This window comes from Atractosteus spatula, chromosome 9, assembly GCF_055471065.1.
Source record: "Atractosteus spatula isolate fAtrSpa1 chromosome 9, fAtrSpa1.hap1, whole genome shotgun sequence".
Classification (NCBI taxonomy): domain Eukaryota; kingdom Metazoa; phylum Chordata; class Actinopteri; order Semionotiformes; family Lepisosteidae; genus Atractosteus; species Atractosteus spatula.
The window spans coordinates 48,673,526-48,701,515 of NC_142714.1; the positions used below are offsets into that span (position 1 = coordinate 48,673,526).

A 27,990-nucleotide genomic window follows, 5' to 3' on the forward strand; every position below is an offset into this window, starting at 1 on the left:
GATCCCCCGCGGGAACGGCATCGCCATGGCAACGCAGCAGCGGCGACGCCGGATAGCGGGAAGACCTCACACTGGCACAGGAGGCTCCTGGTACCCTCCAGAGAAGATCCGCAGGAATGCTGTGCCTCTCGCAGCTCAGAGCTCACCCGGGCATAGAGAAAGTGCTCAGTGTACGTAACAGTCCTCCTGGAGCCCTCTGAGGGGAAAAAGTTTGAAATGTTTTTATCACATCCTCGTCGCTGATGGTTTACCAAACACCTCTAAAAATATTTTCCTGTGTGCTGCAATCACATTTCAAAGGCCAAGCAAGATTATAAATCTAAATGACCTGCAACTATCGCACGAAAAATGGCACCACAGCCACACGTCCTGTTGATATACTGTGACTGAACCGTTTTCAAGTCTGCAGAGTAGAACTTCCTGTAGTCAGAGATTCTCAGAGATGGCAAGTTCTTTTTTTTATGTACGTAACTACTTAATTTAAAACTGCTGTGTCCAGGGCCTTAGAAGTTTAAGCCGATTTCTCCCGTAAATGAACGTGACACTGGACGTAATTGAAAATAATGAATACATTTGCACCAGGGATGGAGAGGTAAATGAGCCCAATGCTCTGTCCGTATTTGTAATAACTACGATTTGGCGATGGCAACTCACAAAAGCCAACCAGTCAAAACAACAGCAGCCAACTGCAACCTGCCTGAAGGCTCCTCTTGAGTTTTACGTTTTTAAAAGCTGCCTCTGGAGTCACCTCAATACCTTTCAAAATCTCTATGACGCTGACATGCACCAATCCTAGCCCCAAGGTGTTTATGGTTTTATGCTGATAACTCCCATAATTGAGCTTGGTTTAATTTGAACTCATTGTGCTCGGTTGCTAGACGGGGGGTTGTCTTTTAACTGTTGCATTCAAGTAACTTAAAAGAAATCTCGAGCCTTTCTTTCCAGAGGCTCTTACCAGGCAGCTAGATGGCTCAGTGACGGATGGGTCGAGCACAGAGCCCAGCTAGAATGAGCAGCAGTGAGTGTGGGTACCGGGAACTCGACGGGGAGGCACTGATCTCACTGGACCTCCAGCCTGGCGACTGTGGGTCACAGCGGAGACGGAGACCTGACTTGGAAACTTTGCTCCTCCGACGGTGAAACTCTCCCTCCCCCACCCCTTCCTCGAGTGCCAGTTAGGAGTGAAGGCACGTCTCTCCCTCCAGATAAAACTCAACAGCTGTGTGGAGAGCAAGAGAGTCTATTTTTACCCTCCATTCAGCTGGCCTGTGGAGTGCTTTCCTCGCCCCGACTTCTGACGGGATAGCACCACTGTCCTTCCTCTTTCTAGACGTTCCTCGGGAGCTCCATGTGTTGTCGGGCCCACAGGAGAAACTTCTGGAAAAGCTCGGAGAGGAGCTTTTAACCGGCGCGGGGCTGCTCTCCCTAGGAAGACTGCAGAAGCGAGGTGGATCACCTGTGAGAAGAGCATGGCCCTCCTGTGCTACAACAAGGGCTGTGGGGAGAGGTTTAACCCAGAGGACAACTCGGACGGTAAGCCTTTCGGACTTTGAGTCCCACAAGCAGGAATTAGTCCGGGACCGTGTAGTTTTGGGGCACAGATTGTCCGCGCCGCTGTGCAGCGTGTGCCTTTAGGGCAACAGGGTGGTGAGGGACCGGATCGCGATCTCAAACTTTTTTTTTTAGGCGATTTCTTGGAACTTCAAACTGTACGCTCTTGTTAATAAACTACCCTTTCACTTGGCTTGGTGAAGAGAATCCTTTCATCATATTAGCAAGCTTTTTTTTTTGACATTTTCAGCGTGGTTGATGATATCAAAGGGAATTTCACTCCCAGATTCCGTTAGGGAAATGCTGTGATCCACTGCATTCCATCTTCCCGGTCGGGGAATGAGTCACGTCCAGGAGGTGGGCTCTGCGGGGAACCTGTGAAATACGTTATTGCTTCCAGCAGCGCGAGAGAAGCACACAGCTCTCTGGAAGCTGGGGGAGAAGCACGCTGAGAGTAGTCTGCACAGAAGTCCTGAGTGTACTGTCCATTAAGTCGGCAGGCAAAGACAGAGAGCTTAGCTTTGGGAGTGAAGAGAGGAGCGGGCTGTAGGGGGGCTGTCGTGACGTGCCGGGCTGTATAAGGTCGTCCTTTCCATGCCAGTTGTCCCCAGTCGCCTGAGTCAGTATCTCTCTGGGAAGCCTGTCCCACCTGCTCTTGCGAACAGCTGGGACCAGCTGGTCAGCTCAGAGAGAGAAGGGGGACAGGGGGTGCGCTGAAGACAAGCGGGAGACCTCTGGGCTCCTTTCGCTGCTCCCAGACTCCTTTACACACCCAAAGACTACCCCAGCCCTAGGTCTAGCAGTAACCCCAAGCCCAGCACGTGCTCTGCCCCCAAAGCAAGGTGTTGAAGGCAGAAGGGCGAGGGTAACCCCTATTCAGGAGACCGGGGAAAGAATCCGAGTCCGGGCCACAGAGGTGAAGCGATCATCGGGCCTTTATTTCAGCTGAGCATAAGGCACCACACAGCAGCACTGGAGGAAGAAGAGGTTTTTCCTCTCCTTTGTCTTCCTCTGCCCGTTTCTGCTGGCAGAGCTCTCGGTTACAATTCTCATTCCCACGCGGCCCCCTGTTCCAGCAGCTGCAAGACTTTCCTTTCCGTTCCTCAAAACTTGATTCGTAGCTACCTGCAGTCTACGCACGATGTCAGAATCACAGGGACATGTTGTTCAGAAAAGAAGCCTTTTAATCACAAACAGCTTTTTTACAGATGCGGGGGCATCAGTGCTTCCAGCACAGGCATAGAGTTACAAGTGTTATAATTGCAATACTTTTGAGATTATTTTGGTGTTATATAAGATATATATAAGAAAACAATCCTTCTAGAAGGGCCAAATGAAGTTAATAGCTAATTGATCTGAAGCTGTGTCTTGAGAGAAATTAGGGTTATTGGCTCCAACAGCAATACAATTTCTTTAACCATTTAAAACTACCATAATGCTGTATACCATTGCCACAACACGTTAAACCCAGCAGCTGTATTCTAATGGGTGGCACAATCCCATCACTTATTCACTGGGTCTCTTGTCTCTATGCCCTACAGATGTATGTCTTCATCACCCTGGGGTCCCGATATTCCATGATGCCCTGAAGGTAAGTTTGACACCCCCAACACATCCAGTACTCTGTGGGTTCAAATCTCCGACCTTTCTCCTGGGGGCCAAGGTAAGAACAGGTCTCAGTGCTCGGCCCTTATTGAAGACGAGTCCAGATCCTGACTGCTATTGCAAGAAGAAAAAACAACTGAGGATTTCTTTTGAAATACAGAGTCGGGAGTTGTAACACTGTGAGCGAACGTCAGCTAATACCCCATCGTTCTCTTGTTCAGTCAGTATGTGAACCACACCAACAGTGGTTGGTATTACGATAAAGGGCTTGGGTCACTGACTCGTTTAACCTCCAGGCTTTGTGGGAGATGTGAAACCAATGAGTCTTCAATAAGTGACTACTGTAACTGCTGATGTATAGATCCTCCACCCCTTACCTTAGTCTGCTTCTGTCACTTTGGATGGAAGTGTCAATGACTAATTATTGTCAACTGTAATTCAGTCCTGACTCATCAATCGCTTCTACTGTAGTGCAGCTACACTGAAAGAAGAATGAGTCACTTGTCAGCCACAGTGAGGGGTGAAAAGTCCTTAAGAGCTTCAGCTATTTATTGAGCACACAGCCCAGTAACATTTGAAGAAATAAATCAATGGATTGCTTTTTTTAAATATATAAACAAATCTCAGCTGGATTTGAAGGGAAAATAAGGAAAAATGCTCTAAAGTAATTTGTCCCCATCAGAACATTGTTGGAGAAAAGGCCGGCGCTGGTCTGGACATGCAGGGAGCTGGGCTGTAAGTCGGAGTGATGGATAGCTTTAGAGATTAGGAGGACTCTGGGAGCTCAGTCACGTCTGGGTCTGAAGATACCGGGGCCCTGAGTAGCTGCTGCTTGGAGCTCTCTGTGATTACCATCTTCTATTTCCTCCTCAGTCGTGTGTCACACCATAAACCAGCTCTTCCTCAGTCCCTGGCTCTCGCAGTGGTGTGGAACTCGATGTGTCTGTACTGTGCCATGAGGCATTCCAGCTTAAATTTAAAAAATCAAATACATTGGTCCAGTTCTCATAGACAGATGTACAGTATACTGAGTAGCAAATAAAAAGCAACAAATGAGTATCTAAATCAATTCTAACATCTTTATTATACATGTTTCAAATTGACCTTTATGACACTATTGAAAACATCTGTTAAGGTAAAGGTGACTTTAGGTGTCGCCAGTGAAACGAAAGCCCTCAACAGTAACCTTGACGGTACTGCACTGCCTCAGTAACTTGAACGTTTTATCCGTTTCTCATCAGGGCTGGTCGTGCTGCAGGAAAAGGACCACTGACTTTTCAGAGTTCCTGTCTATAAAGGTAATGATGAGCCCTGGTTGTCCTGGTTTCTGCTCTTCTATATTGCAACAGCAGAAATCTGTAAGAAACCTAGACGTGGCTGGATCAGGGAGTGTCTTTCCTGCATGCAATGCAGTACCAGCAACTGGAGTCTGGAACACGCCCGTGCGCCTGCATTAGCAGCAGTTTGAGGGTGACCGGTCCAGAAATGCTCTCGGACAGTCGCTGCTGCATTCAGACTTTCCCTTCATTTCACCTCTGGCCTTTGACCCCCCCCCTCCCCCCACAGGGTTGCGCCCGGGGTTGTCATAGCAACGTGAAGCCCCAGGAACCCCTGCGGCCAGAGGTGACGTCCAACAAAGCCGATGACCTCCAGCCCCACGCGGGGCATGAGATCATCTTCACGGGGCCCAAGTCCGTAGAGGCGCTGAAGAAGGAGAGGCCGAGGTAACCACCAGGGGGCGCCGCAGCTGACGGAAGACAGAAACAGAGGGGGGTGGGATGAGTCTTCTACCCACTCGATCCACCCACTCTGCGGTGGACAGCTTGTATAAGAATCTGGAGGTCTTTCCGTTTTTATCAGTTAAGGAAGCAATGGCGCATAAGGTTTTAAAACGTGCTGCTCAGCCTTTTATCATGTTCCGTTGTAAAACTGGCATCGCCTTCAGGAAGGTTTTGGAGCAAGAGAGTCCCTCAGATTTGCATGTTTTCATTTATCGTTTGCAGTTTAAGTCATGGGTTTCGTATTCTGCCCCAAGCTCTCCTCCATACCAGCGCTACACCACTGTTCGTGTTGTCCCCAATGCGGCGCGTATAGATGAGAGTGAATCCCGAGCCGTGGAGCTTATATCACCAGTTTGGCTGTGGTCTTGCATTGAAGTCAGCGTTGGGTTTTCTCCTGTACTGCAGTTCTGAGGAGCCGAAGATCAGGCTGCCGGTGAAGGTGTCCCAGTCTCTCACACAAGCCCTGGAGAAACTGATGATCTCCGAGACGGAGAAGACGATCCAGCAAGGTAACAACAGCTTCTACAGGCGGAGAGCCGTGTTCAGTCAAATGCCGTGGACTTTATAATGATTTACAGAGATGTCCATGTACGCGTGCAAGGCTTCCTAATTTAAATCTAAAGATATATCCTTGAAGCCCTCCCCCCAGGTCCACTAGTGTCTTAGTGGTCACCAGAAGTGCTGACACGCTACTGCTTCAAGCTGTACTTATCAGGCGCTGGAAATCTCTGAAAGCCAGTAGTCAACAAAAAAGCCCGAGGACAAACAGGATATGTGACAGCAGAATAACCCCCTCTTGCGTCTCTTCTGTGCTGCGCTTAGCCCCCCTTTCACGAGACCCGGGCTGGCCTGCTGCCCTTCCTGCTCCTCCCCTCCCTCACTCTCCCTCTTTCCTCTTTCTCTTCCGCAGACAGCGCGACGGTGGCGCAGGGCACGAGGTGCAAGAACGCCGGGTGCAAAACGGTGTGTGGTCTGGGGAGAGGGGGGTCCTCAGCCTGGTCAGAACTAGGAGGGGAGAGCTGGAAGGAAAGCCAGGCTGCTGCTGGAAGTGGTGTTGGTGGGCCGGTAGATGGCGCTCTTCCCATATGATGTCATTTGCTATGTCAATAAACTTGAACCCGATAACTAGAATAACTATACCAATGCCATAGTGTGACGACAATAAGGTGATGTCCTGTAGATGAGACATTGGACTACAGTCCTTACTGTTTGGTCTTTAAAGATCCCAAGGCACTGTTAGAAAGAGTAGGAATGTTAACCACTGGGTCCTGGCAGAATTCCACTTTTAAGGGTGAACAATCTGATCTGTTAAAGATGATCCCTTACTTCAGCTGGGGAAGCAACTTCTCCCTTCTCGGTCTGGTCTGCTGTGCAGCCCTGCTGCCAGGGGCGGAGGAAGTGGGGCGCCCTCCGGTTGGTGAGGTGCTTTGCGATCCTTTGGGCGGAAAAGCACCGTGCACACGCAATTATTCATCATTCATTTTTTCAAAGGAGTTCTGAGGTGCTACACAGCGGAGAGTTGAACTAAAACCGAACTTACTCATTACTCATAACAGCAGCAGGGTGGGGCAGTGGTTAGGTGTCTGGACTTGTAACTGGAAAGCTGTGGGTTCAGATCCCAAGCGAGATACTGCTGTCGTCTCCCTGAGGAAGGTTCTTCTCCTCCAGTAAAATTCCCAGCTGTATAAAACAAACGTAAGGGTGCATGTCAGTCAGTCTGGATAAATACACTAGTAAGTAAGTAGATTATTCTCTGCTTCCCACAGACCTATGCAGGACTGGTCTAGCTCTGTTTTCTTGGTGTGCGCTGCGACCAGCACTTGGATGCTTGTCTGGTACAAGGCGTGCTGACTAGCCACCCCCTTCTTGTAGTGTAAAAGGAAACGGAAATCTCAGTGCAGAACAACTGCCATGATGCAGGAGCGAAGCCGCTACCACACTGCTAAATACAGAAACATAGTTAATATCTCACATCTGCAAAAGTGAGAAGTGATTAGATGAGCGCTTCTTGACATGTGCTCTTTTTAATAGTTGCTGAAACCTACTTAGATTATAAACCTTGATTTGCTCAGCACCCTAATGGCTTCTGCAGAAGTGCATGTCATGTGATTGAAGAGAACTTGCTTGCTCTGTCAGGGTGGCATAATGGCATGACAGTTATCACGCCTGCCTTGCAGCCAGCAGGTCCTGGGTTTGATTCTAGAGTAGGTGGCCCTTCCACTGGGTGTGCTTGTTCTGTGTGTGTATTTCTGCTGGGTGCTCTGGTTTCCTCCCAGAGTGCACTGATAGCTGTCCGCGTTATTTGGCTTCTCTAAATAGTGCTGATATGTCTGTGTCCTGCATTGGACTGGTGGACACGTGCAAGATATATCCTGCCATGCCACCCCTGGAGCCTAACACAGCAGACAGTTCACCACATCGATCACTGTATTGATCTCAGAGGTAATGGGAAAGTGGTGGATCTCTGTCTCCGCCATGTGGTAAGCAGTGGTAAAACAAGTAATAAGGTTGAGGCATCCAACACAAATGACAGTTTTTTAATTGACACAAGTTTTTAATGATCTGATTACGGGAAATAATGGTATATATGATGATGGTGAACTGATGCCATCAATGAACACCAGCAGATTTGTCCGATATTGCTGATGTTCTCTAAAAATTGCCTTTTTATAATAGATTAAACCGGTCTTCGAATGTTCACTAAACTGTGCTGTGGCTTTTTGCAGCCCTTCGCTATGCTGACAGGGCTCTGCGGCTTCACCAACTGCACCTGTGCGTACAGTGCTTTCATTTTCATACCGTTAAGGGCACTCTGGTCCTTCTTACTTGGGCCAGCTGTGCGTAAGCTCAGGCTTTGCTGACCCCTGTGCTGTCGCCCTCAGATTTACGACGGCCCAAAGACAGACGCTGAGCCCTGCATCCACCACCCAGGGGTCCCCGTCTTCCACGAGGGGTAAGATCTGCTGGTTTTACACCCCATCCGACCGTGCAAAATCACTGTAAGAAGAGACCAGATACACTGTTTGCATAATGTGTTTGTCTAGACTACAATCTTAAAGAAAACTGCTCCTCACAGTTAATTGTAAGATCACTACAGAAGATTATACTCTATTCTGCCTTTTTTACTGCTAAAAACAAACATTGGCTGAGCTTTTTGTTTATAAACTTCAGAGAAAAGAAAAGGAAAATGTCTGCAGTGTTACACGTATCTCCGTCTTTCTTTTGAGATGGCTGGCCATACGTCCTGTGAAAGCTGAAGAGTTCCCTGGGCTGTGCCACTGTGCGCAAGCCCTCGATAGGCAGGGTGTAAGATCAGATAAGATCACTTTATTGGCCATATACAATTTCTTGGATTAGGTATTTGTCTTTATGCAGACCCTACCTTGCTCTCCATGAGACACACAGACAGGGAGAGAAGCTGGGGGTCAGAGCGCAGGGTCAGCCATGTATACGGCGCCCGTCCGAGAGACCCCAGGGCTGTCACCCCTCTAACTCTGGGTCCTTGCGTGTCCTTCCAGTTACAAGTACTGGAGCTGCTGCTGCATCAAAACGACCGACTTCAACGCTTTCCTGGACCAGAAGGGCTGCAGCACCGGCAAACACAGATGGGTCCCCAGGCAGGTGAGGTGCTGCTGGAGCAGCTGGCCTTGCCGATACAGGCTGGCAGCCTTGGCCCTTCTGGGAAACACGCCCTGGTTGTGTGGTTTGGACCGGGGTGGCTCTGTTCCGGCCGGGAGAGACAGGGGTGATGGGTGATGGGTTTTTCTCCGTCTCGTCCGTAGCCTGGCGCGGCTCGGCTCCGGCAGTGTGCCTGCTGCCCTGTGCTGTACTGAGGTGCCCGTTTTCCACTGCAGGACAAGAAGACCGTGGCGTGTCGGTATGACTGGCATCAGACAAGCAGTCAAGTGGTGGTCACAGTGTATGCCAAGAACGCCATGCCAGACCAGTCGTACGTCGAAGCTAACCGCACTGTGGTGAGTGGAGAATAAAACTGGCTGGCTCACGTTAAGCAGCGCCAAGGGAAAACCTCATTTTAACATTTCAGCTGAGGGACGCCGGCCTTCCAAGAGGAGTTAGCTTATTGTTTTAAAAATGAAGGTGCCTGTTTGGTAAGTAAGAGAAATCCAAGAAGAATAAATCAGTAATTTGAGATTCTAAGATGTCATTTATGAGGTAACTGTTGAAATATATTTATTTACTGACGCATAAAATAACAACTGATAGCCAACATGAATTTCTAGATAATATCCCATTACAGGAAATGATGTAATATCTTTCTGTGGAACTCCACCTGAGTCCCACTCAGGTAGAAGTGAAGTTCAGGCCACTTGTAGTAAGGCAAACTACTTTTCCAGATTAGTCATTTACATTCTCATCCTGGTTTTTATCTTTTGACTCTGCCTAATTGTTCTTTGTTTCAACCAGATGACGGTTCACATCCAGTTTGAGGGTGATAAAGTCTTTCACAAAGATTTTCACCTGTGGGGGGTGAGTCTCTTGTCTTTCCAGTTCTTCCCTTATATGACTGTACCAGAATAACAATTTCCAAAGCAGAGTAAGCCCATTCTAATCTCTGTTACTCTTCGAATTGCCATAGTCCTCTCTTGGCTCCTGAAGGCCTAGAGGGACACCAGAAACTAGGAGCTACTAACGTGTTCCTAATACCCACAATGCTCTGGCCAGGAACGGCTCTCTGGTCTCTGGTCCTAGGAGTCAGCTGCCTTCAGGAGAAAGTGATGTTATCCATTAACGAAAACCTCCATTCGCTGTTCTTGAGTATTAAAAAATACACAGAGGAATAATATTAATGCCCGTGTACAGTATATTAGTGGCACATGTATCCAGTCCATTTTGTCTCCCTTGGGGAAAAAAACAACCAACCAGGAGCCTTGAGCCTATCCTCTTGTATACGGCTTAGATGAAAGCAGGGCTGTCCGATCCTGGTCCCGGAGGGCCGGTCAGTGCGTCTGCGCCTGTCTTCTGCCTCCCTGCAGCAGCACCACTTGAACAGATAGGAAAAAGCTGCTTAAACCGATCCAGTTAACCCAGTAACCAGCGGGTTTAGCTCATTAAGAGTTGGATTGGAATGAAAACCCACAGAGACATATGCTTCCCAGGGCTGTCAGGCGCAGTTCCGAAAGGCATCGAACCGCTTCGCGCCGCGTCTGTAGCCAAAAAGGCGATGCGATGGACACGGACGTGAGTAAATAAACTCTAGCAGGAAACGAGCTCGGGGGCAGGCGGGCAGCTCTTTTGAGAGACCTGTCCCTCGAGCTGAGGCATCCAGGAGGCAAACGGCGCAGCTGAAAGCGAGGGTGTTCCCTGCGCAGGTGGCCAACGTCGACCAGAGCTTCGCCAGCGTGGTGCCCAGCAAGGTGGAGGTGACCCTGCGCAAGGCGGACGCGGTGTCCTGGGCCAAGCTGGAGGACCCGCGGGCCGGGACCGAGCCCGCCCCCGAGGCGCAGGAGCAGGGCGAGAGCGAGGAGCAGAGCTACGACTGGGACATCTCCGACGATGACATCAGCGACTCGGAGGAAGAGGACGTGCGGGAATAAGAGCCTGGGCCTTCTGCCATTTTATTTTTATATTTATGTTTTACACACACACGTTTGTACTTTGTGTGCAAAACCAAGGGAGGTGTGGCATCTAAATTCAAGCTTGGTGTCACGTATTTATCTTTACACACTAGCTATGGGTTAAAAGTCTTATTTAAATCTAATTCAAGGGCGTTTCCACGTCTTGGTAGTTTTGCACAATACGTTCGCTCCTTAACTCTCTTGTGTTGCTGTATTTCAATATTCTCGCCCTGCACTTGATATTCATATTCACTGGAGACCAACACGTGGTTGAGCCATTTTGCTCTAGGGGAAGGCACCGGCGTCTTTAACGTTGCATCGGCTTTTATTTGATAAAATACTGACATTCTGTAGGATCTGTATCTTAAATAAATGAATTCTGAAACTGTTCTGCAGTCTACCTGGATTTCTGTTTCTTTGCTTCCTTAACAAAGACGTTTTTACAAGAGTCCACAACCACCGCGTGGAATAACTTCAGTATGACGGTTTAAAAAAAAATCGTTTGGCTATTTTTGCCATTTAAGAACGATGGACAAATGCCTACTATACTTTTATGGGAAAAGTGCAATGCTTTTGCAGTTTTATTTAGACGTCGCTTTACTCGTGCATTCCTTTAAACTCGCCTTTGCTTTATGAGTACCGTTTGTTTTTTACCTTTTGCGGGTAACAGAGGGGTCGCTTGCGCCGACGGGTGCTGCGTTTAGGTTGTAGATAGTTTTCAAAAATAAAGATTTCGTTGTTAAATCCATGCTATGTTATTGTAGGATACTGCCCCCAGACAGGTGCTGTGTTTGAGCCTGAGCGTGGTGGCGCGTATCATCTTCACAACAACCTTTGCTATATGAACAGGATGTGAAATACACGCTAGCCGAGACTGGGGCCGTCAATAGTTTAAGGATTACTTGGTTAGAGTAAAAATATCGTCCCTTACAACTCATATTTACCCAGGTTTCAAGCCTAATAACCGTTGTGTAAGTTATGTGAGGTGATGTGTTAAAATCAGGCAGATTACCACAGTGTGTAAGTACGCAAACCGAACACAACATGTCACAACGGCGGAAAACTGAAAGATGTGGAGCGAAGTTAGGTTAAGTTCGCGGTTTTTAAGAGGAGTAAAAAAAACAAAACAACGGAAAGCGCCCCGTTATGAAGGCCGTCGCGGATGTACGGGCGGCGCCAGCGCTGACGGCTCGAGCCCAACGGAAAACGGGTCGAGCCGAGCTCGAGCCCTCTCGGGAGGTCTTAACGGCTTCCCCCTCGCGGCGCGGGCTTCGCCATGACAGGTAACCGCACCGGGGCGCCCGCCCGCCCGTCCACTGGATAAATCATGTTTTCAACTAACTTGGTGTTCGTGAAGTCAATAACATCGAAGACAGTTAGCGTCCAAATAACATATGACATTCTTCGCAGCTTCAAAGCTTTAGATTTCGGTGCTAGACGTGTGTGAAGTGTGCGTCCGTGGCCAACGACCCTCATCTAAGACCAAAAGCGGACGAAATCTGGATGGATGAAGGCTAACTGATTAAAACATTTACCTCGATAAAACAGATCTGTGAGTCACGAATTTGGGCTTCAGTTGCAGTTTTTTTTCATACCGCTTACCAATCGTATACTTTTATACGGTACATTTTAAGTAACAATTTCGGTAACCGAATCAGTGGATTGTACGGATCTGAAATAAACTGCACTGAAAATCCAAAACACTCTCAATCCGAGCTGTGCAGGTGTGCTATAGGCGTGTGTTCGTCTATATCCCAAGGTAGCAAGTGAATACGGTGACTCGCAACACCCTTGATTTAATAAAAAGCAGTCCTGAAATGGGCCGGCAGAGGGAGGCATTTAATTGACTTTTCTCGCTCTTGCCTTTTCAATATTCCCAACTTAAAATGGGCAGACCTGTATCTCCCATTACAAAGTGTCAGTCGCTAATTCTTTGCATTCTTCCGCTGTACTTTGTTAATGTGTCCCAAACTAAACATTGATGTTTACGTGGTTTGTGGGCTTACATTTTTAAGTGGACAACGTAAGGGTTTTTTTTTTAATAAAAGGAAAAATAGCAACCGATATATATATACTGTAGGTGGCGTACAAAACGACTTGCATAATTATACCGTAACATCAGGAGGTAGTTGGATCCTATTCCATTCGCGTTATTGTCCGATTTGAATTAGTCATTAGATGAATTATGTTCGTATGTTATATGGATGTGAAAAAGTCCATTTTGGGGGTACGATGGAAGATGAGATATTAATTAAAAAGGCCTTTGAAAAATGAAATGGCCTAGTGGACATCGGGGTGTGGGGGTGCCCCCTCGCCCCGACATGCCTCTGACGTCTTTCTTGCTTATTATGACGTCACAATGGCTGCTGTAGCATCCACAGCTATTTTTATATGAGGCCCCCAAACATACGCGCAGCAGTATAGAGACGAGATGCGCGGAAAGCGTAAAACATGGACGAAAAAGAAAATGTCGAAGAGGTGTAGGGTAAATAGAGGAGGGAGTTTTTTTCTTGCTTGAGTAACTTTCGAATCGGTTTTTGTTGTTGTTATAAAAAAGTTGGTAACGGCAACGACTTCGTAAAACTAACTCGTTTTCTTCCGTAGACGGGCGGATGCCAGATATACTCAGATTTCTGTTAGGTTACACATGTAACCGTATATATTCATAAACTGGCAAACATTTAATAAAATATTCTTTAGCAACAGTTTCAGGAAGGACTCTATATGGATTAATCATAATAATTATATAATTATTATATTTTATTATTCTCACAATATTTATTATAATAATTACAATGATAGTTACTGAGAGTATGTACAGTATATACTATATTAAAGAATCATCACATAATGTACTGTACATGTTTTTATTGGATTAATTCTCTTATAATATAATTAAAACATCTACAGTATATTGAATGCATGAATTATTTTATAAAGACCCCCCACACTCATTTCAAAGTGTCAGTTTTGTAAATTACTAATTGATTTTCCCTAATAGGGGGGGAAAAAATCAATCAATAATTTAATAAGCCCACTCTAAGTCGGTGTCACTGTCAATTGTCGCAGGTGGTTCATCCTCCCGTTGGAGCACAGGGGCAACGCTTCCTGCTGGATCTGCCCCTGGGGGCCAAGGTCCCCATCATCCCGGGAGTCGGCACCACCTTCTACACCACCAGCCTCAGCGAGAGGGTGCGTGGGGGAGGCCTGTTAGAAAGCTGCCAGAGAAACAAGCCTGAGATAATGGCTACATTTGATACTGATGTTGCTGCACAGAGAACTGGGCACTTTTAAGGGCAGAAATGGGGTAACATGCTGGAGCCAGAACGCAGACAGAATTACGCCAGTTTTTTACTTCTGCAGCCCTGGGTATCACACATCTTCGCTTCCACTTCTGGGTTTTGATTTCTGAACCAGAATGTTTCTTATTAATAACTAAAATAATTATAAACAATATTGTCAAATTACACTAGGATTAAGATCCTTCTAATACAGTGATAATATAGTAGTGTGCACAAATATCTATTTAATATTTGTGTATTTATGGGTGTTTTTTTCACTTGTGTAAATCATAGTGTGATGATTGCCACTAAGTGATGATGACTGTTTCCAAAGCAATATCAATAAAAGACTTTCAGAGACCTTAAATTAATTGACTGTCAGACAAAAAGGCTTCAGCAGCACCACAGTCCAGAGGTCAACTTTCAGATGAAGTATATTTTAAAAATAAAAAAATATGCAGACAGCTTTGCAGCCACTGGTGTTCCTGAACAGGTGTGGGTTAAGGTGTAGGTGTTGCTTTTACAGCTGTATCAGGATAGTGCCAGCTTCGTGCTCACAGATCCCAACAGCCATCAGATTGACTCTACTTACAACAGCCTGCATGACCCCAACCTGAAGCAGTATTTCAACAACAGAAACAGGCAGAGGCTTCTGGTTAAAAGGGGCTTAATAACACCACACAAGAAAGTAAGAATAACTCTCTCTATGTTAAACAGTACATAATCTTTCTGTGATTGTAAATTGCAATTTTCACAACGTTGGAAACAGAAAATGTCTAAAAGGTTGTGTAATTCTGCTTATTTTTAGTCTTCCATTTTGAATCCAGCGTATTTTTTATCATTATGTTCCTGTTCTGCCTTAATGGTACCTGGTGAGTCACTGTTCCTCTTCCCTGACTTTGCTTTTTGAGGTTATCTGCACCCCAAAAGAGTTCAACCAGTACCGAGCGTACCTGGCCACGGTGAAGCTCGACTGGGAGAAGAGCTATTTGGAACAGCAGGTAGGTCAAGGCTGCATCTTGGTCCTGAAAGATCGCAGGGCACTATTCAAGAGAGCAGGGGCATTAACCTCAGTGTCCTGCCTTCATTCAAGTAGTGCAGCAGTTTCTCACTTAAAAACCCCTGACCTGCTGGGCATCCCCCAAGAGAGGGGTGTGTGGGTGCTATTGTGATACTCGGGAAGAAGAAGAAGAATAATTAGTAATAGTAGTAGTATAACATGGCACAAGCATTCTTTCCCCTGTTTGCCGTATGTTCTTCCTGTTCAGAAAGCGGAACAGAAGACACAGTGAAGGAGAAGAAGGATCTGCACAAAGCTCAGACAAAGTAAAGCAATGTTTCTGAGCCCCCCCCCCCTTAAAACAGTTTAAATCTTTACATTTGCTTCTTTAACTCCCCTGTTGTGTCATAGCTAATCAGGAACAGGGCCTGTGCTCACTGTCTGTCTCCTCTTGCAGAAGGAGCTGGTGAAGCAGTTCCTCATCCTCCAGGAGAGGAACGAGATCCCCCAGGATGTGTCCGTCTGTGACATGAGGGAGTGGCTCCTGGAGCATGGGAGTACCATGTACCGCGATGGGGAGAGGGCAGCCAGGATGCGGTGAGAATGGACTGACCTGTCCACCCGGACATACCACACAGCTCGCTTTCTTAAGCTGGACAATATCAACACAGTCTGATGAATAATAACAATATTAATAAGCATATGGCAGATAAATGCATGAACTCATGACTGATTGGATGGATTTTTACATAGACGGGGCTTGAGGGGTGTCCAGGGGTGTCTGTAGGCTTTTATCGCAGCTCTGCTGGTTCCTGTCTTAACAGGGCCAAGGTAATTGCTTCTCCCAGCCCTTTGGGTACAGCTGCTGCTTTTAAACAGCCCTTGAAGACCTGCACACACCAGGACTGGACACCCCTTGGATGGGAAAGAGAACATTAATGAGCTCTCCCTGTCTGAGGGCTCTGAAATCCAGAAAAGACTAAAGAGAGCTGCAGTTCTGCTTTGCATAATACTGTATATTAAGCCAAATATGGCAACAATGAAGAACTGCGAAGTTCTACCTTTTCTGCCTCATCAATGGGTACTAGATAGATCAGGGATGTCAGACCTCCTGGGGGACATCTTTTGGTTAAACCTGAGTTTATCAGTTTAACTATTAACTTAATTATTTGTTAACTAGACATGTAAAATATATTTTTCTTCAGGTCTTTTAAAAGTTGTTTACTGAAAGAATGCACTTCATCAAAAGTACAGTTATGTATAAGACTTTTTTATAAGTATTGACATGGGAAACTTGGGTAAAACAAAAACCAGAAGACACCTGGCCCTGAGGGACTGAGATTGACTGACTCACTGACTGGCTGACTGATTGATCGATTGACTGATTGATTGGTTGTGGTGACCCCTGTTCTGTTTTATGCAAAGGCTGCAGTATGGCAAGCCCAGAGACGAGAGGCCCCTGAGCCACACTCAGTTGGTAAGTGTCATACATTTTCATTTGGGACACTATATCGTATAATGCAAAACAGAAAAACATTCTCATTGTACATTTTAATCTGTGCCTGGGCTCATCTTACTGATTTATAAAGACTCCGCAGTTCAGGTGTGTTTTTCTTTGGTCTCACTTTTCTTGGTCAGTGCCCAGTGTATTCTGGTTTTCCTTACAGCCAGAATCTATTAAATAATTAACATCATTATTCTTTTAGACATATACACTTTTCTTAATATCTTACAGCTATTTACTCAAAACATTCATTCTAACACATTTTCCTCTAAAGCACTTGGGTAGAGCCTGGTTAGAGATATTACAATTATGCAGGTAATTAAATAATTAAAACCAGGTAATTAACTGAGAGCCTGAATGAAATGTATGTATGAATATAAAAAGAAATACATAAAATATTAAGTTGACTGCACTCTTTTATATAGTCAGTATTAAGTCTGACAAGATATTTAAATGCATTCATACACATTGTGATGCAATATCAACATTTAATATCTTGACTGCTAACTACTAAATTAAGACTTCTGTTTCAAGACCAATAATAAGGATAAGCATTGAAAATAATACTTTTGTCACTGTAAAGGTCATACCATGTGTTAGGTTCACGATCATGTAGAACTGTACATGCTTGGGGAAAATGAGAAGGCCCTCTCATCGAGAGCCTCTATGAAGGTCCTGTGCTGGCTACACAAGACTGCACGTGCTCCGCTCATGTCATGTGACCTGTGTCTTCTGCCCAGACCTGGAGGGTGAAGGAGCGGCTCATGCTGCAGGAGCTGGAGGTGGAAGCCCGCAGGGAGCTCCGGCTGGAGCGCCGCTGGACCTACCCCAGGGCAGCAGGAGTTACGAAGGTACCCAATCTTCTTGGTATGATGGGGGTGGGGTAGGTCTTTACTTCTGCTGATGCCGGTGGAGGCCCACATAGTGGAGGATTGCACTGAGGTACAGTTATTTGAGTGTGCAGGTGTATCACCATTCAGACCTTGTAGCGTACACCAACTTATCCGAAGGAACGGATAAGTTCCTTCCATGGTTTGTGCTTCAGAGCTGGGATAAGAGTGACACTGGGGGAGTGTAGAGAAAAAGCAGAGTTCAGGTCGAGTAACCATACTTGCATCAAGTGCCTGCCTTGAGCATCACTCATATGGAGGAGGAGGCCAGACAGGATAGGCCTGCTTCCACCATGAGATTTTCTTATGTTTGTAATTCACATTGCTACACAGGCAGGGAGTGGTGTTTTCAATGGGGGAGAGTATACTCTGTTTCAGGTGGCAGGATGAACTGGCCTTTTGATTTCAAGAATTCCATTTTTTCTTCCTATACAGAAAATAACAGGGGGGGGTATGAATGCCCCACCCACCCAAGTGCCCTCCCCTGTTTTGAGCCCTTGCACAAGCGTGTTCAGTGGATCGCAGGACTGGGGTAAGAAATAGAGCCACCAGAGTCAACCTTCTTCAACAGCCTACAAAAGAATAAGCCCCTCTGCCCCCCCACTTCAGTGGTCTATAATGTCCATTAAGGACAAACAGAGGATGCTGTCATCTGTCACAGGTGCCTGGAAATCCTCAATGACGTTCAAATCAATCATGGAATAAAAAAGTTGAGTCCATTCCAACTATCATAAGCCTAAGGATTCTCTCAATAAAGGATAAGAGAAAGGCTATGTACGTGTAGCTCATAAAAAATCATAAGCATGTATCAAAATACTGATGAAAGACACAGCAGAGAAGCTGAAGGATTGATGTCAGGTTCTGATTTTATGTTTTCCGAATATGTAGTCCGATTGGGTGTTGTGAGGAGTCTGCATGGTCTTCTTTTGTCTGTGTGGGTGGTTTCCAACCACAGTCCAAAGACATGCTGTTAAGGTTAATTAGCATGTTGCCCCCTGCGGGCTTTGGGTTTGTCTCCACTCAACGTGATGCTCTGCGAATAAAGTGTTTAATGAAGATGAATGGATGTAGTCACAGTTCTTATGCTGAAGCTTAGAAAATGAGTTTAGATAGTCTTTTCTGTCTGTTCTAGATAGGATCAGGTTTTGAATGTACCCCTGTTTCTCCACCCTTTAGAAACAGAGATCTTCTCATCCCCATCTGACGCAGACATGAGTTCTCTCTTAGAGTCTCAGTCCTCCTACAGCAAGGTCCAGTTTGATCTGTGAGTGTCTTTTAAATGTACTCTCTGTTTAAAGGCAACACATGGAGCTAGAATTATCTCTTTTTTTGTCTGAGAGTTTCTATGTAGTGTGTTTTTATTTAGCACTGTATTTTTGCATTAGATCTAAACAGAATTTGTTGTGAAATTGCATCATTATTAAAGTTCTTGACAATTTCTGATCGATGATTCAAAGGCAGCTCTCGTCTCTGTTGGCCATAAAAAGTCCATGTTTTAATTAAAGCTGGGGATCTAAAACTTCTGAATAGAATTAACCATACATTAACCTAATCTCCCTTAAAATAATTTTGTATTTTGTCACATAATCACAGTCCTTATTAATGGAAGGAAATTAAGATGAAACCTAAAATCATTCTACGTTATAACTGTTTATAAACACCAAGGAGCTGGGATCTACAGCTGTATAGCACCTGTAGTGATACACTGCTTAATTGTTCATTGTTTGTGGGTTTATGTATTCTGTGGTTGAGTCTATAACATTGATTATAACCCCTGTCTGTGCCCACTGTGATAAGTGTCTAAACTGCACTTCTGTTTATACAGGGAAATGAAGAGATTGGCGGAACATTTCAAACAGACTGTAAGTATTTTGTATATGTGTATAAGTATATGTATTTTGCATATTGTTTGCTCCATTGTGTGCTATATCCTTGTGGCACAAGTGCAAAATACATAGAAAGTCAAGTCATGCAGCTCTGCAGCCTGTAGTGCAGCAAAACCAAAGCACACCAAGTTGGAAGTAGAACATGTATGTTGCTAGCATGTGTCACGTTTGTCAGTTTGGAGTCATCTTAAAGAAACTAAAAGAGACATCTAAGTAGCCCTTCTAATTTTTTTACATCCCAGATGATAGTACAAACCATGCGAATTTGATTTTACTGCTTTTAGGAATTCTTTTCTGTACATGTCCTTTGCTTCACTTTGTTGTAAACAGATTACAGCGGAGGAGCTCAGCCCTGTTGGAAAGAACATAGTGGAGTGGGTGGTGGGGGAAGTGAGCAACATTTTAATTCCTGCCATCCGGGAGTTTGAGGAAGAAAGGCGGGGGGGGTCCACTAGCCTTCCCGGTAGTTCCAGTGGCCCCAGTCGGCCAGCCTCACTCCAGCGCTGGAGCGGTGCACACCCACGGAGCAACATCAGCTGTTCAGAAGCCGCCGATCTGGGTGGAGCAGAGAGCAGCAGTTCTGTTCTTCAGAGTTGGTTGTACCCCTCACCTCTTACTTCTGGGAAGACCTCTGATGCGTCCCCGTCAGTCAGTATAAGTAGCCCGGAGACAGGGCAGGATTCCCCCAGGGAGATTAAACCTCAAAGCAGTGCCTCTGCTACCCCAACAGAGGAAGACATGAGGCTCATGACACCAGAGACTAAGCTTTTGGCCCTCCCCTCTCCATCACAAATCAAGAAGGCGGAGAGCATTGTGTGGGATATCATTAACAAAGCAGTGGACATTGTCAGTTGTCTCCAGCCCGAGGCCAAAACTGAAGAAACGATACCACTCTCCCATGACAAGGCCTTTATCCAAAAGGTGAAGAGCATTGTGTGGCATGTGGTTTGCAGGGCAGTGGAGACGGTGAAATCACAGGCTGCAGGGGCAGACGTGCAGGTGGCACCCTGTCGTGGACCAGGGTCCCTTCTCAGTAGCTCCAGAAGCAACCTTTATTCTAATAACATTGTGGACACCGTCCTTGAAAGGGTGAAATCCAGTCTTGAGAAAGCATCTGCATTGCCAGATAAGAAGGTAGATGGTGAAGCCTCAGGCTCCCAGGATTGCCAACCTTCCAACCTGACTTTACAATGTATCTCAGTAGGAGGTCAGCCCTTTGTGAGCAGTTTTGGGGAGTCCAGCTCCACCTGTAGGCTTCTGGGAGGGCACCCATTGGAGATGAGATCTCAGGTACCAAAAGTGGAAAATGATGAGCTGGACGCAGACCTAGGGGTCTTTGCCCATGAGATAATTTCCTTGATCCTGAAAAAGATTAATACAGAAACAGAAGAAGAAAATGATGTCAAAATAGAGGTAAAATCACCACCCTCTGAAATCCAGCTACAGACTGCTCCCAAATTAGGAGGCAAGAAGAAACAGAAATCTGATTTTAAGACATCTTCCGAAAGTGCAATATGTGATAGCACAGACAGAAACCTCCAAAGCATACAGGTTGTCAGTGCCATATTCCAGGAAATTAAGTGCCAGATGGATGAAGAAGATCTCCTGAAATTTTTGTCAGGGGAAGAGCAATCTAAAGAAAGTCTTCAGGCCCGTGAGATTGTGACATCTGTCCTGGCTCAGCTGAAAAACAGAGATTCTTGGGACAAAGCCTCAAAGACCTCAGTGATTATGATGAAGAGTGGGAAAGCACCTTCTGAGACTGTCATCCGACAAGCGAGTACTGTGCAGTCCCATATAGACTTATCCAGCAATGAAGGTATGGCAGAGATTTTTGACATTTTTAAATCAAAATTCCGAAGAGCAGTGGTTCAGCCAGTTTGTGACATTATTGAAAAAGCAGCTGCCAAATTTATACACCTTAAATCCACCTTGTCTCCTCTTGATGATGTGAGGAGCAGAGAATCTAAGGAAACTGGGTTACAGAGCCATTGTGATGAAGATAAATCGTCAGGCTCATCTTCTTCTGAAGTGATTTTAGTGGCATGGGATATTGTGAACGCTATTCTTAAGAAACTTGTTGATGCCTCGGGCTCTGCTGACACTACTTGCTCAAAAGAAAGTGAGTTTAAACTCAGAACATTTGTCCAATCAATGTCCCTGGACAGTGGTTCAGTTGATACAGTAGCCTCTGGAATGTCATTTTCATTGTCCCAGATCCAGTTAGTCTCTGGACAGCTTGTAAACACAGTTGTGAACAAACTCAAAGCCTTTGTAAGCCAAGATATGTTGTCATCATCTAGTTCTTGGAAATTATCATCCAGCAAAAGTCCCTGTTCTGTGGATTCCCTAGAGCTGATTTCTGCCTTGACCCCAGGCTCAGCACCAGCTAGAGTCAGTACTCAAGAAACTGATACTAACAGAAGTCCTTCAACAAGTGCAGGTACTTCTAATGGCTTGATTGGAAATTCAGGACCTTTAGGAATGCGCCAGGATGCTCAGGAGAGGCAGTCAAACAGCCCTGTTGATGTGAAGAATGTTGTCAGTCAGATCCTGCGATCAGTCAAGACTGAGAGAGCCTATAGAGCCAAACATGGGAAAGAGGCAACTTTGACAATTGACCAAGTGTCAACAATCATTACAGAAGTCATGTTTACCAACCTAATTGAAAGCGTGAAGGACCCTGCCACAGTGGCGTACACATCCCCCCAGATCAGATACACTCTTAGCCCCTGTGACTCCCTTCCAGAGCTGGACAGATTCCGTGACCCTGTTTCATCATCCGTCACATCGCTCCTTGATGAGAAGTTTGGGGCCAAGGCTAAGAACCTGAAAACAGCCAAGCATACATTTAAGCGTGTCACAGCTCCCACCTTTGAGAAGTTGGTGCTTGAGCCTCATGGGAATAAAACAGAGGTAGTCGTCCAAAAGGTTGCTGTGGAAGAGTTGAGTTCTGAAAGCCATGGAAGTGCAAAAGTGATGAAGGATGGCTTCCCAGTTTCAGAGGCTCTCTTTAGACCAGTACCAAAAGAGAAACTAACTCCCTCATCTGGGAATGTTTCACAGATCCCAGTTGATGTCAAACCTGTGCTTACTAGGCCCACTGGAAGTGGTCATGAAGAGGCCCGTGACACTGCAAGCTTGCAGTCCAGTAGGAACAGCTCCACTTTGACTGAAGACATCCAACCCTATTTCTTTGCTGCAAAGATCTCAACAACCTCAGTTCAGCTTCTAAAATCAGTTGTGGACAAATTTGTCAAAAAGCTACTGACAGAGTGCTTTCTCTTCAATGAGCTTCTATCAAGTGAGTTAAGGCAGAAGCAGAAGAGCTGTCCTTCAGATGAGAGGGAGAGGAGGCGACAGGTTTTCAGGCACAAGCTTTCAGGTGACAAATCCTTGCCGGCAGAGGAAGACAGACCCCAGAGGCCTGGGGAGCGTGGTTGGCCAGATTCAGAGGAATACCACGAGATACTTGTGGCTTTCTCCAACCTGCTGGTGAAAACTGTGATGGGAACTCTCATGCCTGGCATCACCTATGAAACCGGGACAACATGCATTGAGGATCAAGGTAAGCATTTAATTAACTAGGGATTCTTTGTTCTCTTAACCACAAAGGGCAAAGTACTCGTGGGAAATGGGAAGTAGATGCAGTGACTAAGGGTTGTTTTTTTTTTCATTTAAGCACTGGAAAGTTACAGGCCAGGAAACTATGTCGGTTATTTAACTAAATCTTAGCATCTTACGTATTTTAATCTTTAAAATGACTTCAGTCAGTGTAAATTAAGCTTTCAGATCATTTTATTTTGCTGCAGTGAACATTGTGTAAGCATAAAAGTGCCTTTCTGATTGCAGGTGGCAGCAAGCAAGCCAGTTCACACAGCTGTAATAAACGGAACAAGGATGCTAACAGCAGCCCCAGTAACAACATGCAGGAAGAGCGAGGCAGAGCCATTAGAAAGTCTTCCAAAGCTGATGGCAAACCCACTGAAGTTAAAGGGACATCTAGAGATCCTGAAAATAATTCAGATGAAAAAGTAGTGAGGCCCAAAATATTCACTGAGGGCTCCTCAGGAGAAAGAAAAACATCAGATATGTACCGTTGTACAACAATCATGGTACATCCAAAAACCCCATCTAAGCCCCCCAAATATGAAAAGCCGAAATGCTTTGCAAAAGAGAGTTCAAAATCCATCAAAGAACAAGAAAAAGGAGCAGCAAAGGTATTGGAAGCTGAGATAGATACCAAAGCTGACCCATCATCTGCCTCTGCATCTGAACAAAATCAGAAATCTGAGTCAGAGGCCAGTCAGAATTCTTCTTCTTCATCTTCCTCATCCTACAGATCAGTAGAGTCTTCAGAAGTCATTATACTGAACTCTGAAGTAGTGCAAGATATTCTGTCCTGTCTGATGATGAAAATTTACCACGACAATTTAGGAAAATCAGACTCTTCAGATGACAAGGATCTTCCCTCCACTTCCTCTGTGAGTCAAATTGCTTTGGATCTTTCTGACTTTGTCCTGAAAGAATTGGCAGAAATCGAGGGGATAGTCGTAGACAAACAAGCTGGTCAGAAGAATATATTCCACGAAACAAGCACTGTTAACAGGGTCGCCATCTTTGTGTACAAGGTCTTGTTGTACCATATTGGTTCTGACACATTGCAGGAAGCTGTAGCTTCAAAAAGTGAGGCTGTGGTCAAAATGATAGCCAGTTCAATAGCTAGGAAGGTTTTCAAACTTCAGAAAACAACTGGAAAGGATTCAGCCCCATCTCAGTCTGCTTGCAAAAGCAGTGAATCTAGTGTGGTGTCAACCACTGCCCAAGAACAAATCATTAAACACCCAGAACCCTCCACTTGTGTGTCCATCATAGCATCTGATATTGTAGAGGACATCATTACCAAGTTGCTCCTCAAAATAAGCTCTAATTGCTGGACACGTGATGAAGAAAAGCAGAACAGATACAGTTCAGCTCTTAATGACATTGCAGCAGGTTTAGTGAAGTCTGTACTGGAGGACCTCTCCCCTGACCAGACAAGAAGTGCAGGCGTGAAAGAGCAAGGCACTGAAAAGAGAGTCCTCCACTCTCAACCTTCCAGTGTGAGAAAAGCCGTCAACTCAGCTCACCAGGACCTAGTGCAACAGAGTGGCTCCTCAGCTTCACTGCAGAAGGCAGTAAAATCTGGGAGTGAGGAAGTCACCACCGCAATCAGAGCGGCCGTTGTGAAGCAGATCTACGAGATCTTTCTTTCGGGATGTGAATCCTCATCCAGCTCAATCTCTAGCTCTACCTCATCCATCCAGTCCCACTCCAGTGGAGAAACCCGCAAAGTTCTCAAGTCTGCATTGAGTGATGTTGGGTCCACCAGCAGTGAAAGTTTACCATCAGAATCATCTGTGCTCTCCTGTGAAGCATGTGAGATAAATTGTGAAACGGTGAAGGAAATTATAACTAGGCTGCTACTGGAAATGCACCCTAACCTGTTCAAAGAAGGAGAGCAGCCCTGTCCGGCTGGGTCCAGCTTGCCTGTTAGCCCCCTCTTTGATGATGTAGTGAAGACGCTGTCAACTGTTCCGGGGATGAAGATCACCCAGGATACAGAAGGAAGCAGCTGTTACAAACCACTCAACATTACAAGAATTGTGCAATCTGTTCTTCAGCAGCTGGTGCAGAAATCTGGCTCCAAGCTGATTCTCCAATTTGGAGTGGCATCCAAGAATAAGTCAGTCTACAAAGACATTGTTCAGTTTGTGGTCAATGAGATAATAAAAAGGAAAACAGACATGTGCGCGATTGTGCCCCCTGCTTTTGTCCCCGAAAAGGACTCCCAGTCTACTGACAGGGATTTGACTTCATCGCCCAGTGAACAGAAGGATGTGATTGCAACAGTTCCCTCCCCCACCACTGTGGATATTGTCTTGCCATTTGGACTGATTGAGAACATCATCGCCAGACTTCTTCTGAAACTGCACCCTGTTGTAGCACCTCCCCACGACTTCTATTGGCATCCAGACTGCCTGACGAAATCGCAGCTCAGCGAGGTTGCCCTGCACCTGGCTGAGAAGACACAGAGTGAGTTGTCCCAGATGCAAGGAGTGTCTATTGGAAGTGAAGAGGGAGATGAGAATGGCTTTCCTCCACTTTCTGTAATTAAAGAGGTAGTGAATTCCATTCACAGGGAAATGATTGAGACTATTGGCCCCAAGCCTGATCTCCAGAAAGCAGTTGCAACCAGAAGTCAGTCAGTAATCAACAAAATACCCACCTCTGTTATCCGTGAATTATTGAAACTATACAGTTCAGTTAGTGTCCATTACAGTCCATTATCCCATGAGTCTCACAAGATCATCAGCACTGCTCCGAGGCAGACAGATACAGCCTGCAAGAAAGGGGCAGAAGATTATGCCGTGACTTTCTTGAGGCGTCAGCAAGCAATCCTTCTCGGTTCAATAAAACCTGGAAGTTTTCTTATGCCTCAAGACAGATTAGAACTATGCAAGGTGGATCCTTTTGCTTCTATAAAACCCAGGATAAACTTGTCTCTTGCAGCCTCATATCAAATGTTTTTTGTGCCTGAACATTTCATAAGAGACATTCTGAACATTTTGCTGTGGAAACTGTGCCCTATTATGCCAGTCAATGATAAGGAACTCATCTCTAAGCGGAATGAACTGGAAGATACACTGCTGAGATCAGTGATGAAGGACATTGCGTTATCAGAGGGAAGAGACAATGTCTTTAGCCACTTCAACACAAGAATGAACAAAAAGGCAGAGGAGCGAATGGTCCATAAGATAGCAGATTCAGTCTACCATGAGCTCACACAGAGCTCCCAGAAACAAGGTATTTTCTCGGTTGATACCATCTATGAGAGCAAGGCCAAGCACTGGAAGGTCTCCAGAATGGTGACCAAGAAATTGCTTTTGTGTGGCAAATCTGTTCATCCTATCAATGACACTAGACCTGCATTTAGCATCCAACAGATTGGAGAGATTTCAAAAAAGGTGGCCCAGCTGGTCCCTGTTGATACTGACAACAAGATTACCCTCAGTGAGGCGTTTGAGAAAATCATGGCCAGCCTCCCACAGGAACCTGACACTGCAGCACCTATCGGTCCCCTGGAGGCCCCGGACAGTGAGGGACAGGAAGACACACAGGCTGCCGGGCTGGATGAAACACCCCATGATGTACAGGTACAAACAGAGGCAATGCAGATTTAATGTCTTCCCAAGAAAGTAGAGCATGCTTACAGCTGGTAAAGGCTTAAAGCTTAAAGTGGGATGATTAGATGTTGGCATTTGCTTTCAAGAACGCATATAATTATAGTTTTGTCTTGTCTTTAAAAAAGCAGGAACTTTGCAACAACTATGGGCAGTCGAGAGGTTAAGATGCAAGTCATCATTAATTTTAAAAACGAATGCTGCTGTGTTTAATCATTGAAAGAAAAACTAGATTTCATGCTCTCCCTGAACCTCTGCAGTATTTAGAATCTTTGAATTTCGTTTCCTGAAAGCAGTTTGGGGTGGTTTTTGTAACGGTGTTTCTGTTTCTTTCTGTTTCAGACACAGCTTGCAATTGCAGATGAAGTCAATGAAGATGTAGAGTCTGGGGAGCAATCTGACGAACCCCCAATAGGTACGTCCCTTAGTGCTTATTAACTGTATAATAACTGAGGGAGAAGATGGATATCTGACTCCAAAATGTTATCCCACACAAGGATCCTGCATTGAAGGGGTAGGGGGTAGGGGTAGGAGCGTATAAACAATAGCTTCTTGAGTTTCTGCAAAATTTGACAGATATGCCACGCGTTTTTACAAAACAGACAGATTTTGTTCCAAAACTAAAAGTGACTCCAACGGTAAAAAAATGTTTAAAAAAATCGTTTTGTTTTGTTTTTTTCAGAAGTTGCCGTGCAAACTCAGAGAAAGAAATCGAAGAGCCGCGTCCGACGTTTTTTCTCCAGAATCAGAAAGGCGGTGTGCGGAATGTGCTGCGTCAAAAACCGCTCTGACTAATCAATCAAAAAAACACAGAAAAAATGGATTTAAAAATATTTTAAAAAAATAATATATGAGCTTCATATGTTTTTGCCCTCATTTTCTTCCGTCATTTATACTCCCTCCGTTATTTAGCTCTCTTTCAAACCAAATTTATCTGCCCCCTCCAAATTACACCACATGGTTTAACTAAAATCCCCAGATGTTCCCCAATTGCATCCCCAGCCCAGACATTTCTCCTACAATGAACTTATTGGCCAGCACAGCTGGTACCAAAAATGTCAGCTCCCAGGAGGATGGGGGTCAGCTCAGACGACCTCCTCCCCGCCTCACCGGGCACCTGGTCAGGAGGAGTTAGTGTGGTGCTGTGGGGCTTCGTTTACCCTGGCCTTGTCTGTCTCAACCCAGGGTCACCAACTGTACCTTTACTTTACCGCAAGGGAAGACTACTGTTTAATGATAAGTTTAATCAATAAAGATTTTCATTATCAACATTCTTGTCTGTCTCATAGCTTGAAAGCAGATTGAATGTGGACTATGTTCTAAGTGCATTGGTTTGGACGTTTTTATTATTACTTTGTGAAAAGCAGGTCCATCACATCACATTAGCTTCAGCCTTCATTATCTGAGACAATATTCCGCAGCTTCTGCCTTCTGCTTTCAAGTCAATCATCTTTCTCCTTCTCCTTTTCAATGCCATATTTCCCATAAGGAAAGAATCTTCTTTGGATTTGATTACTCATTTATAGCGCCATCTGTTCCGGTTTAATTATCTGAAAACAAGAGAATTTGCTGTCACTGGACGCTGAAATTCAATTGAACCAGCTTTTACTCCTGTATTCCCTGGGTATAGAAGGAGGAAAAAGAAGACAAAAGCCGTATTTCCTTAGACCCCAGAGCTGTTTTCTGTTTCTGC

At 45.4% G+C, this 27,990-nt stretch overlaps 2 protein-coding genes across 2 annotated transcripts; both read left to right on the plus strand.

The window, feature by feature from the left end:
• The first annotated feature begins 1,325 nt into the window (after window positions 1-1,325).
• LOC148828722 (cysteine and histidine-rich domain-containing protein 1) lies at window positions 1,326-10,903 on the plus strand. Its single transcript, XM_088924633.1, has 11 exons — window positions 1,326-1,533; window positions 3,093-3,142; window positions 4,398-4,454; window positions 4,723-4,880; window positions 5,343-5,446; window positions 5,848-5,900; window positions 7,820-7,890; window positions 8,456-8,558; window positions 8,792-8,911; window positions 9,363-9,425; window positions 10,268-10,903. The coding sequence occupies exons 1-11, from the start codon at window positions 1,470-1,472 to the stop codon at window positions 10,490-10,492; spliced, it is 1,068 nt and encodes a 355-aa protein (XP_088780759.1). The 5' UTR covers window positions 1,326-1,469; the 3' UTR covers window positions 10,493-10,903.
• Window positions 10,904-12,944: 2,041 nt separating this feature from the next.
• LOC148828723 (uncharacterized) lies at window positions 12,945-27,092 on the plus strand. Its single transcript, XM_088924475.1, has 16 exons — window positions 12,945-12,998; window positions 13,583-13,705; window positions 14,321-14,482; window positions 14,706-14,795; window positions 15,252-15,391; window positions 16,220-16,271; window positions 17,039-17,149; window positions 17,624-17,720; window positions 18,365-18,452; window positions 19,014-19,050; window positions 19,405-19,520; window positions 19,584-22,050; window positions 22,141-22,642; window positions 22,927-26,282; window positions 26,640-26,712; window positions 26,980-27,092. The coding sequence occupies exons 1-16, from the start codon at window positions 12,945-12,947 to the stop codon at window positions 27,090-27,092; spliced, it is 7,581 nt and encodes a 2,526-aa protein (XP_088780601.1).
• Window positions 27,093-27,990: the final 898 nt, after the last annotated feature.